This window comes from Suillus subalutaceus, assembly GCF_016647625.1.
Source record: "Suillus subalutaceus strain FC151 chromosome Unknown DFJ58scaffold_42, whole genome shotgun sequence".
NCBI classification, from domain to species: domain Eukaryota; kingdom Fungi; phylum Basidiomycota; class Agaricomycetes; order Boletales; family Suillaceae; genus Suillus; species Suillus subalutaceus.
The window spans coordinates 59,477-71,538 of record NW_024540291.1 but is presented as its reverse complement, the minus strand read 5'-3'; the positions used below and the strand labels follow the sequence as shown (position 1 = coordinate 71,538).

Sequence of the window (12,062 nt, the reverse complement as noted above, 5' to 3'; positions counted from 1 at the left end):
TCCCACAATGCCAACACGCTTTAATTCCCTACGGGGGAAAGACGATAAGTTCGCATTTTGCAAAGGAGAAAGACGTGCATACTTCGTTTGCGCTACAGAAGGGGACTGGGACATGATTGATATTGATGTGATAATGCTATTGTGTCCAGGAGCCGTCGTCAGAAAACAAGGCACTACTTAGCAAAGATTGGGAAAACTCACAACAAGGTCGGTTAACGTTGGTGGGGACCTGGTTTAGAACAGATGAGCAGAACATACAAATATTTTATACTCAGACGGAAGGAGCTCACTGCGGCTTGCATACCCAGGAGTGCTAGGACAATCTAGATATGACAGCTGCACTGGTTGAGCGGCGACCTGGGACTGTTCTAAGATAGCCGAGATATCCTAGAAGGTGTCTAATGAAATGAGTCATGATTTTGATATTCGCATCGTAACTAAAAGTTCAGGGCGGGGAGTTACGAAATGGAGTTGTCATCAGGACACAGGATTTTTGTTTCAGCATTTCAGGGGTTTCTAACCCATCGTCTACCCATGCGGCACCCCAACACCGTTTGAAAAGGGCAGGGAGCCAGTAGAGGTCAACTGCGTGCAGATGAATGGTTTGGATTCGAAGGGGTCCGAATCATGAAGGTACTTGAAAGTGGGGTCAGATCATTGCATTTTTTGTTCGAGCGCTTCAAGAGCGCCTCGCCCATTGTCCAGAAACAGCATTTTCCCTTGCACTATTTCAAAAAGAGCGTGGCGATTCACGTTTCAAATGCAGGGAACATTATATCCGGGAAACAAAACAATAGTCACCATACAGTCATCATAAATTTGAGGAATTTACCCGATCCTCATCTGTACTCAAAGTTTGTCCTTGTCGTGCACGGCGTTGCGTAGCCCACTCCCTGGCTCTAGCACGCCGAGCCTCCTGCTCAGCCTCCTCCAACCGTACATTACGGTTCTGAAGCGAATCCAGGGTTGTGGCAGAGCTCTCACCAACCTTTAATAGAGATGTTTCCCCACTCTCAGACTCTTCCTCGCTATCTTCGTCATCACTTTCTCCATACGCAGCGAGTCCTCCCAGACCTACGTTCCGTGGAGCTCGCAGTGATTGAGTTGGTTGGTCGACTTTTTCTTGTCTGAGCCTCTCCTTGGTTGTGCGCCATGCTCGTGACCACCGTCCCCTTAAGAATGCGAATCTCTTATCCGCACCGTGGTTTGCAAGAATGCGCATCTCCAGTTGTGCAGGATTAGGGGACGAGAGAAGGTGTAGCGCTGTTCTTTTCATGAGCTCTGATTGGACATCATCGGGCTAGCACAGAAATAGCCGTCTAATATGTCATTCCTACTACAAGTACTAGTGGAAGACCTCTTACCTCCTCATCACTACCTCCCCAAAGATCCGACTGTTCGCTTTCGTCGGTCTCGGCAAGAGCTCTCAGACGGTCCTCCCTGTTTTGGTCAATGAGACGCCTACGTTTCTCGCGCCGGTAGTCTTCAATTTCATGTGGTGTGAAGAAAAAGGTATCTTCAGTGTCAGATGGCAAGTCTGACCATCCGGTTGGAGATAGAGACCTTGGCTGAGAGGCACTCGGACTTGCATGCTCTGGGACGGCATCAAGCAGGAGACGAGCGTCGTATCTGAGCGAGTGTTGTATCAGACTGGGTAGAACAGAGGATAACGATGGGACCATATCTTCCAATCCGAAGCAGATAGAGCGTAGATCCGACGGATCTATTCAGATAATCATTGCATGCGCAGAGTATATAATTGCCACTTCGTGTTTTGGGACGACTCGCCATAACTTAGCAATGACAATACTACTAGTGAGACCCACCTGTCCACCCAAGTAGCCTTGTCGTCCGACGCTTCGGGAAAAGAATAATCCGGGTTAAGAAGTTGAAAATTTCTTGTGCTAGCGCCCCATTGTATGAGAGCGTTACCGATTTGAGGGTCATTTGCATAGACCCCCAAAGTTGGAAGATGCGGCGCCTCAAGAGAAAGTGCTGTTGAAAGAGACTGCGGGCCGCGAATGACAGTAGCCTCATGTGCTTGAACAGACAGAGTGAAAAGATCTGGTGCGAATCTTATCGTCGCCGAAGCCACAAGGTTAGTCGTCGGTGCAACTTTGCGGTACTTGCGTTTATGGGACATCTCTAAGCACCTCCCGTATATTCAGCTGGAGGATTGAATGGAGCTCTTAAGGGTAAAGTGGGAGTCACGGATCAAGTTGCACGCAGCGTGAGAACTAGGAAGTGACCTCAAAATAACGGAACAACTTTATTTACTAGTACTCCGGTTCAATATATTCGTCGTCGATGGTCGTGTCAAAACAGGTTGTACAAATAATTGGATGAAAACTTATAGGTATAATCTCCTGCTAGTAGACGTGATTCCCCCCTCCAAATAGTTGAACTCTTTGAAGGGAGGATTCGGAATCATCTCTTTTCATCCTTCGACGTAGTACGCGCTAGTACGCGTGCAGTAGTGACAGTACTTGCCGCAGGTTGCTCACCCGCTGTTCCCGGCTGGAATCCAATGCATAGGAGATACAATCCAATTGCGACGAAACTGATCTCTTTACTGCCGGCTTAGAGACTCAGATTCCTAAATACGGTGAGTCGCATGCTATACAGCCTCATTTTTAACTTCTCTCCCTCCTTTAGCTACCTTTTCAATCTGATGATACATCCACCGTTCGGATGTCTGGGAATACTAATCAGGGCATTGGGGTAGAATCTGCCCAGCAGCGCGAGTAGAACTCGCGCTGACTTGATGTATTCGGATGCTGAGAAGTTAGAGCGAATCCCACATGGGAGCTCACCTTTGTCACTTTGAGGAGATGCCTGCCTATTCGGTACCATGCAAGTAATCGTTCATTCTGCGTCATGCCCTTGCGCTACCACATGTCCCTTCAAGGGGCTCTGACAAGCTTTCAAGGTTCTATTCTGACTATCTGGCGCTCTGACCTCACAGGAACCACATATGTTATCCTCATCGTCAGAAGCTGATGACCCACTATTTCTGTCACACTCATGAGATAACTAATCACACGCACTCGGGGTATCTCGAGGTTTTTATTCTGGTTGGGACATTTACATCCTTATCTGCAGGTATAAATCGCAGCGGATTATGCTGGATAGGTAGCTGCTTCGCTATACAAGTTGAAACCCTCGTTCACTTTCCATATCTCGAACTTCATGGTGCATATATACTCCACCCTGACGGCTGCGATGGCGGCATTCGCGTGCTTCGGAGAGGTCGCCTCTGTGCCTCTTGAGCAGATGCTGAGAGGCCTGACTCCAAAAGCAAGAAATGTTTTGAAGCGTGCTACCCCAGTATTCCCATATTTCGTATTATACAGTGACGCGTACGTTTCCACTGAACCAACGGTGTCAGATATTTTGGTAAGGTTTCCCTTTCTCTACTTGTAGTTGATACCCTAATCGTCAACTGGTACAAACATCAGGGCTTCAATGTGTTTGCATTGTCTTTTCTCGAGCAATATGGTGCAGCAGATCAAGCTCAGGAATGGGAAGAGCTTACAGCATCCCAACGTTCTTCGATTCTTTCCGAGTACGAGGCCGCAGGTATCTCACTCATTGTGTCCCTTTTCGGGTCCACTGAGACCCCAACTTCATCGGGATACGACCCCATCGATACTGCGAATACCATGGCAGCTTGGGTCATCGAATATGGCCTCCAGGGTGTAGATATCGACTATGAGGCATGTTGTATTATGTCTGGTAATGCTTGACGATAACTGATTTTCCTTAGGATTTCGCTGCATTCGACGCTGGTACTGGCTCTGCTGAGCAGTGGCTCGGCAACTTCACCACCCAGCTGCGCACACAGCTTCCTCAGGGCCAATATATATTGACTCATGCTCGTGAGTGAGATATTCAGACAACATCATTATCACGCTAAAGCTATTCGCACAGCTGTTGCACCTTGGTAAATATATAGTGGCCAAGTCGATGCCTACTGACTGAAACCAACCAAAAGGTTTTCTCCTAATTATTGGGGTGGTGGAGGATACCTCTGGATAGATTCTGTGGTCGGTAGTATGATTGATTGGTATAATGTGCAGGTGTGGCCGACATCCTATCATTTTTAATTTCTTGTTCTGATTTTCTGACACCTCAGTTTTACAACCGTGGGTTTCTCTTTGACGCGTTCCCTTTTTTTATAGTAACAACAAACAGAGGGCACAACGGAGTACACAACTTGCGATGGCCTCCTGTACAACTCCTCAACTACTTGGCCACAAACTGCACTCTTCCAAATCGCTGATAGCGGTATTTCTCTGGACAAGCTTGTGATTGGCAAGCCTGCTACTGCAGCACAAGCCACCAATGGGTACATGGACCCGTCTCTCTTAGCGTCCTGTGTTTCCGAGGCCTATGCTGCTGGATGGAGTAAGTCTGTCCCATTTACATAGCTAGTTTTTTTGTCTCTGATCATCACGGGGAATTCTAGATGCCGGTGTCATGGTTTGGGAGGTACGTGAGAATCCAAGTGATCCGCGAGGTTGCTGAGCATGCCGATATTAGTATCCTGACGCTAATTCCTCATGGATCGCGACTGTGCGCGGGGACACCTGGCCAATGCCATCCACGACTACGACGTCTGTGACACCGACGAGCACTAGTACCACAACGACGGGCACCGGTACCACAACGACGAGCACCAGTACCACAACGACGAGCACCGGTACCACGACGACGAGTACCAGTACCTCAACACCCGGAACCACTTGCACAGGTGTTGCTGCATGGACCACTGGTGTGGCTGTGAGTATATTTCTATTTTTTTCCTCCGTTCAACACTGAACCTTACATAGTATACCGGAGGTGATGAAGTGACCTACGAGTGCATATTTTCTGATTTATTCTTATCCATCTACTAACCCATAACTTAGTGGGTACCTGTGGACCGCGAGCTGGTGGACGGAGGGACGACACCCCTGGAGGTGATTTGGCCTTAGTCTTTCCAGAAAAAAAATTGACGGTCCCACAATAGGTTCCGCGGGTGTCTGGGTTAACGACGGAGCTTGCACCTCTACAGCCACCGCCCCACCTAAGCATAGGGCTCTGTTAGCCCCCATCGTCACACCTGCGCCTGCTTTGTAAAGGCATTGATGGGCGCCACCCTACCCTGCTCACCTGCTGCTGCAGGGGCTCCGCGATATGATATGTAACGTGATAGATGATGAAACGAGATATGACGATAGCGATGTATTATTATTGTATTCCATTCCTGTTTTTACTAGCAAATTATGGGGTAGTTTCTCGCGATACCCGCTATACTTATGATCATTTATGTTCGGGCGTGATTTGATCAACTTTCAAACTACTGATAAGGATTCATAACACTCAATGAAGCAACTACACCAACAGGGCTTCAAGCTTCATGTCTTTGGAACATATGGGTCAAGTGGCGACAGCATATTACGAGTACCTATTTTTCGGTTCTGATGTAATAAATCGAGCCTACCATTGGAGCATCCTCAATTCTAATATTATCAACATGAAATCACCGTGCATTGTTCCTTTCCCTTAACGACGTAACCTTCAGTGGTATGCTGGTATTAAAAAGTCTCACCACTGAATTACGCGCACCGCCGACACACCTATGACGTAGACATGCTCGTTCAATTTTTACGCATATCACTGTAACGGCATCAAATCAACTGGTCAGCAATGGGGCCCCATAGAGATTTAAAGAGCACACGACATCTCGTTGAAGATTCCTTTGTGGGACGTCTTTGTGGGATGGTGCTACTAATACCCCCCAATGGGAAGCTGTCGGGGGCAGAATGTTTGGACAGGGCATCAGAGCAGGAAATAGGGATGCAAGGATTTGGAAGCGCGCCCGACCCATGGATGAAGCACAGTAGTGGAGCGCAAAGGTCAACAGGCGGAGAGGTGATAACAAAGATAGGTCATACCGCACGTCTTCATGGCATGGACCATGGATCAGAAATAGAAGTGCCGAAAGTCTATCAGAAAGGTATGATAATTCTGGAACGATTCAGCGAGCACTATAGCTGATCTGCGTGAGAACGCTGTGAGCACATCGTGGACAGAACGAGTAGAACCATGGGATAATCAGTAGAGAATGGACGACTATTTTCAGTCGTTCTAAGAAAGACTAGAAGGGAAATCAGTCGCATCAGGCCTCAGGGGCTTGGTGCCATCAACGAAACAACGAAACAAAGCACGACATACCTCGATAACTCTGGGTCCTCCGAGAGTCCCCGAGGGCATTCACCTCCGAGCGGGAATCGGGAAGTGAGAAAGGAATCAAATGGCGCGTGCAGAAACTGGCGCATAGCTTGGTAAATGACCTTTGGAAGGCATTCGGACGATTGACTTCCTTCTTCTACAATAAATCTGGATAGACAAAATCAGATGAATAATTAATCACCATCATCGAAACAATAATTTGACCAAGGACTTGGGATAACGAAAGATGAAGAAAAATACCAAAAGTATGATCTGATCCTGGCTCGAACAGGAGACCTTCTGTGTGTTAGACAGATGCGATAACCAACTACGCCATCAGACCCCGATGACATGAATTCCCACACTGCCATTTTGAGCTGCCGCAGGCCTATCAACGGTGGACGCACTGCCACGTCCGACGGACCGACGCAGTGACTGTGACTCAGTACTCAACGTTCAACGTTAACAGCCAAGTCTTTCCCCTGCGGAGTGTTCGCGATACCGTGACTCCGTTTCTCTTCTTGATAGATAAACTATACAGTATTGCGACTCTCATCAGCAGCCACTGAATACTGATGGTTATGTAACACACGGTACATATTCCACGTCTTGTGTTTGTTTTTTCACCTCCAAGTCAGCGTTGTTCCAAAGCTTCGCTGAGGTATGTCGTCTTGTAGCTCGCAGTAACAACTCATACTCGTACCTAGACTCTAAACCTGTTCTAGGTACCCTCATAATATCAGCGTTGTTCCAAAGCTTCGCTGAGACTCTAAACCTGTTCTAGCGAACCCGGAGGGGGTGATATGGAGCTGGCATCCATGGAGTGGCCCTGCCCTTCTCGCTACCTAGAACACCATCACAAGTTCGCTGCATGCTCCGGTGGCGCGGTGCACTACAGGACTCTAATTTATGATGTTTTGGTTAGAATTTGCTTAGGCATCGATGAATGCCGAAGCCAACACTCACCAAAAACATTACCCCGTCCACAGGAGTCTGATGAGTGCGGGCTGTAGCGTCATCCTAAGTTATCTTTTGACAGCTGGTATGCTTTTCGACATTTACTGCGATCCACCGTGCAGGTCAATCTGTGTCGTCATATGCAATAACGCCAACAGTACTGCTACTTTCTATTCTTTGACTATCAACACAAATTCGAAGCACTCACTGATCATCAATGTCTCGCAGGCTCTGGTGTAATCGCGCAACCTAACGAAGTTTAGTTGCACAGCAGATTACAAAATAACAACATGGCGCGAACCTTATCTGCGATACTGAAGGCATGGATTCCAGCCGCCACCATCGATATCAACTTTCAGTATCGATGAGTAGCAGGCCAGGTAATCAACGTAGCGCCCCAAGCATCGGCAATGTGCTGCCAGAGTCGATAACAAACTTATTTTGTGAATATTTTAGGAAACAGTTACTCTCCTTGCTCTAGGCTACGCTGGTCCGTTTAGCACATGTCTGGTCTCATATGCTAATGGTGCCCACTGCCTAATGTCTGTTTCAGGTTATCAATCGGTCGACTTTGAAAGGTGCCAATAACGGTCTTGGGGATTTATGTCGAGGTCTTGAGATTACGAACGCGCTAGGGGCCGACGCCAAAACTTTTATTGTACGGGGGACAAGGTATAGTGCGACGTCTTAACATAGTACAAAGCGACGATCATGACTGCGTCTGAAAATACAGTTTCTAAGTATTGGTGATAAAAGTACAGTGGGAGTCCTGAATCCTGCATAAAGTACAGCTGGGAATAATGATGAAAACGATGGACTGGAGATGCCAAGCTTGGAGTGTGTCATACTAGCGCTAGCGTTCAACTGTTCGCGTTACCTCCGGACGGTCCGTATTGCGTAGTCTTCAATATCGCATCTACCGTCTCCTGGATCTTCAGGTTGCACCAACCTCGTTAAGCCCGATTTGACCTTTGCCTCTCTGAATGTCGCTACCTATACCGAAGAGTTTCGCCCACAGGAGCAAGCTAAGACCCATATCTTCGAGCACATGACCTTCCATCAATGCGAAGAAGACAAGTGCAAGCCGGACCAGCGGAGTAAGCGGTCGGCAGAACTGAATTCATCAAGTCCTAATATTGACGATCAGGGCGAAATCCAAAGGCATATTGTCAACAATAGACAAACCATGGGATGCAAGAATTCTTCTTGGGAATAGATATAGAATAACTTGTCTCGCTCCTGGAGCTTAATACGGATAATGTAGCTGACGGATGCGCGATTCGCGTTCATGTCAACATCACGACGGGACACCAATAGCGCGCATACACTCACCGAGAAGGGGCAGACTTGAAGGGACTGATTCGAACGTGAAAGTGCTGAGTTACCTCAGGCGAACAAGAACATGGTGTTTCCCATTATAAACTAGACGCGCATATAGTCAGTTTTGAACGACGAAATAAGATTATTGGGTAAACTAACATACTACATCCACATCACTGGTAGTGTTGGGGCTGATGATGCGGCACCACTCGTACATGCCCAGGATTTTCTGCCTTGAGTTTGCTCCATGCTCTACGATCCTGAAAGGGTGGTGCAAAGAAGCGTCGGGGGTGTAGAATTTCTTCACAGCTGCACGCAAATCAGCAGGGTTGTGAGAGGTAGCCAGACCTGTGAGCACGACTGGAAGATCGCGTTGTGGGTTCTGCATCGTATAGTACTAAGGTTGAGTGCAGCGGTTCAGGAAAGAGAGAGATAGTTTATATATTTATATACCAAAGAGACGCGGTGGAATGGGACTGATGACATCATAAATGTCAAGTACTAAAGTTGGCAATAAATACTAACGTAAGCTTCGACGGCCCGTCGTGTCATCGCCATACGGCCCAGAATGGCCTATTGTGTAAATGATGTAGCCCTTCTCATGATCTTGCTTCGCTTCAACAATGAGCAAAGGCAACTCATCGACTCGGAGGGATTCAACTCACACAACTATCGAAGCAACAGCTAGTGGAAGCTCGGTACGTGACTGATGAAGATCACTCAGTCCACTCCATTCCAAACACTGACACATCCTTCGTCTAGCACCGACCCCGTGGAAAACTCGGTCGGCTTCTGAAGAAGGTTAAGGACGGTGCTAAGAAGTTAAGGATCTCGGTGAGTCCACAAGCATGTATAATGAGTGTCCTGGAATACGACTAAGATTGCCATAAGCGCTCGAAGGATTCCCGCACCCTCAGCCCTGTTCCCCCGAATGTCAATCATGAACGTACTCCATTGACCCCGAATCTCGAGGTAAGTTCTCATAATTGTCCTCCAGTCTCTGTACTCTCTCTAAATTCCGGTGGTCGCGCAGGTTCAGGCGGCTTCGTCTGGTGTGGAAGTGGAGGCTGCCAGTGATACTACCCAGTTGGCACTTCAAGATGCACAAGCAGGCTGCAAAACGCATGCATCCACTTTCAGGGAGCTGTGACACCCGTGGTTTCTATTGTTCAAGACACACCAGAAGATCTCGATGCTGCTGACAGTTTCCAAGACACATATCTTAAAGCCCCTCAGGATATTCGACACTGTTATCGAAAAGATCGCGGATGTATGCAGGCCCTCCTCTCGATCAGAATCGAACTAATTTAGCTTCCACAGGTACATCCATATGCAAAGATGGCGCTGGGCGTGTTGTCTTTTGCAGCCAAAGTAGGTTTTCTCTTTATCCCTTCCTATCTTCCACTGCTCAGCAATCATTTGTACAGATTATTCTAGCTCAAGCGGATCGCGATGCAGCGTTACTCAAACTTCTCAAGAAGTTATTTGAAATTTACGACCTCATGACACAAGACGAGAAGCTTAACAAAATTTTGTCGATGCACGCTATCCTTGCAAAGATTTCTCAGCAGACTCGTGAATGTGCTCAATTTATCACGAACTACTTCGGAGATCAGCAACTTTTGTGAGTGTTACAAGCTGTTGCGCTCTGTACCGTCTCGAGCTTCTACCATCATCACAGGGAAGAGACTTGGAAAGGAAGTCCTCTCAGAAACGGACGATACGATCAAAAAGTACAATGACGTGTTCGACGGGCTCATGCAAAACTTCCGGGACCAGGTTACTCGCGACGTAGCTATAGGCGTCCACGACATAAGCACACACGTTAACAACATAGCCATACACGTCCATCGTATGGGTAAGGGTTCGGACATCCTTGTGACTTCACATAAATTCATGCCTTTTCAGAAGAAACATTGGACCTCAGCGGTATGACTTATGCAGATCGCGCGGGACTAGATACCAGAAAAGAATGCCTTCAAGGGACGCGCACGGAAATACTTTCCCAGATCACGGAATGGGTCAACAGCACTGGGGACAACATTCCACGTGTGCTGTGGCTATCTGGTCCTGCGGGCAAGGGCAAATCGGCCATCGCCCACACCATCGCTAAGTGGTTCAAAGACGTGGGAGGGCTTGGTTCGTGTTACTGTTTTGACCGAGGAGTAGATGGTCGCCATGAAAAGATATTTTCCACGATTGCGCGCGACCTGGCTGATCGTGATCCGGAGATGAGGCGGGCATTAGCAGATGCAGTTAAGACCGCGAACTCGCTCAAGAATACAGCGGATATCATCCAGCAGTGGCAGAACCTTCTTGTCGAACCACTGGGGAAGTCGTCTGGATCAATTGTGGGACCCATCGTGATAGTGATTCGACGCACTGGACGAGAGCGGCGGAGTAAAGACACGAATGGACCTCCTCCGTATTCTAGCTGGCAAACATCCAAACCCTGACGTTCCAAAAGTTACAGACCTGCCTGGCAACTTCCGCTTCATCGTTACCTCTCGTCCCGCTTGATGATATCGAAGACAAGTTTCGTGGTGTTCAGCATATTCGACAGATGTCGATGGATGGTATTCCACCAGAATTTGCAAAGCGCGACATTCATGCTTACGTATCCAAGGAGTTGGAAGGGCTAGATTTCCAGGACAGAGAGTTCGCAGTCCTCGCTGAGAAAGCTGATGGACTTTTCGAGTGGGCGCGTCTCGCCTGCGAATACATCAAGGAGTCCGGTATGGTATCTCCAAAGGATCACTACGAGGTTGTCACGGTGGTGTCACGCAATCCTGCTGAGAGAAGCAAGCTGTTGCATAACATGTATGACCTCATCTTAACAAATATCATACCCAGGGATACATCTCCGGATCCGCCGAAACTGCGTTTGAAGAAGCTAGCGAGATTTCGCTCAGTGATGGGACAAATACTAGGCACAGCTGAACCCCTTCCTTTAGCTTCTCTGAAAGCCATGAGGTCCTATTTCCCAAAGGAAGAGGACCATTTCGACGTGGAGCTTGTGGTAAAAAGCATGGGCTCCCTCCTCAGCGGCACCACCAACCCAGATTCCCAAATCCGACCCCTCCACGCGTCCTTCCATGATTTCTTGACTCACAAAGAATCCAGTAAAGAATTTTTCATCGATCTGTCAAATGCGCAACGCGACCTTGCATTCGCGTCACTTCGAGTGATGGAACATGGTCTTCGCTTCAATATCTGTGCTTTAAAGTCGTCGTATCTACCTAATAGCGAAGATCCTGGTCTACAAGAACGGATTCAAAAATGCATCTCCCCACATCTGTCATATTCATCTCGTTTTTGGATGTCGCACGTACTAACCACAACCTTCGACAAGGAACTCGCGAAAGAAGTGAAAATGTTATTCGGTAACGAACGGGTGTTTTTCTGGCTGGAGTCACTTGCCCTGACCAATGTGCTCAGCTGTTGCAGTTGGTGCCCTTCCGCCTATTGCACAGTGGCTGAAGGTGAGCACAATGCTACTAGGTGTCAGATAAAGCGCTCATGCGCAACAACAGGGCCATCCCAAATTCAAAGATGTCTCGTCGACTGCA

General features: G+C 47.9%; 4 protein-coding genes and 1 non-coding gene across 5 annotated transcripts; 1 reads left to right on the top strand and 4 right to left on the bottom strand.

The window, feature by feature from the left end:
- Window positions 1-743: 743 nt before the first annotated feature.
- DFJ58DRAFT_745133 (uncharacterized protein) lies at window positions 744-2,239 on the bottom strand. Its single transcript, XM_041387370.1, has 3 exons — window positions 1,827-2,239; window positions 1,365-1,629; window positions 744-1,300 (listed from the first exon to the last, which is right to left on the bottom strand). The coding sequence occupies exons 1-3, from the start codon at window positions 2,141-2,143 to the stop codon at window positions 812-814; spliced, it is 1,071 nt and encodes a 356-aa protein (XP_041244739.1). The 5' UTR covers window positions 2,144-2,239; the 3' UTR covers window positions 744-811.
- Window positions 2,240-3,021: 782 nt separating this feature from the next.
- Window positions 3,022-5,258, top strand: DFJ58DRAFT_332899 (glycoside hydrolase family 18 protein). Its single transcript, XM_041379905.1, has 12 exons — window positions 3,022-3,396; window positions 3,459-3,716; window positions 3,767-3,878; window positions 3,931-3,943; window positions 3,995-4,079; window positions 4,136-4,145; window positions 4,195-4,407; window positions 4,469-4,491; window positions 4,543-4,782; window positions 4,833-4,861; window positions 4,911-4,961; window positions 5,012-5,258. Exons 1-12 carry the CDS (start codon window positions 3,190-3,192, stop codon window positions 5,031-5,033), a joined length of 1,263 nt encoding a protein of 420 aa, XP_041244738.1. The 5' UTR covers window positions 3,022-3,189; the 3' UTR covers window positions 5,034-5,258.
- Window positions 5,259-6,485: 1,227 nt separating this feature from the next.
- Window positions 6,486-6,559, bottom strand: DFJ58DRAFT_t83. The gene has a single exon. It is a non-coding gene; the product is annotated as a tRNA-Val (tRNA).
- Window positions 6,560-7,837: 1,278 nt separating this feature from the next.
- Window positions 7,838-8,881, bottom strand: DFJ58DRAFT_878732 (uncharacterized protein; the record flags this gene model as incomplete). Its single annotated transcript, XM_041394499.1, has 5 exons — window positions 7,838-8,287; window positions 8,359-8,437; window positions 8,506-8,529; window positions 8,559-8,595; window positions 8,653-8,881. The coding sequence occupies 5 exons, from the start codon at window positions 8,879-8,881 to the stop codon at window positions 8,108-8,110; spliced, it is 549 nt and encodes a 182-aa protein (XP_041244737.1). The 3' UTR covers window positions 7,838-8,107.
- Window positions 8,882-9,087: 206 nt separating this feature from the next.
- DFJ58DRAFT_783805 (uncharacterized protein) lies at window positions 9,088-9,681 on the bottom strand. Its single transcript, XM_041389920.1, has 3 exons — window positions 9,500-9,681; window positions 9,159-9,459; window positions 9,088-9,114 (listed from the first exon to the last, which is right to left on the bottom strand). The coding sequence occupies exons 1-2, from the start codon at window positions 9,617-9,619 to the stop codon at window positions 9,316-9,318; spliced, it is 264 nt and encodes an 87-aa protein (XP_041244736.1). The 5' UTR covers window positions 9,620-9,681; the 3' UTR covers window positions 9,088-9,114; window positions 9,159-9,315.
- Window positions 9,682-12,062: the final 2,381 nt, after the last annotated feature.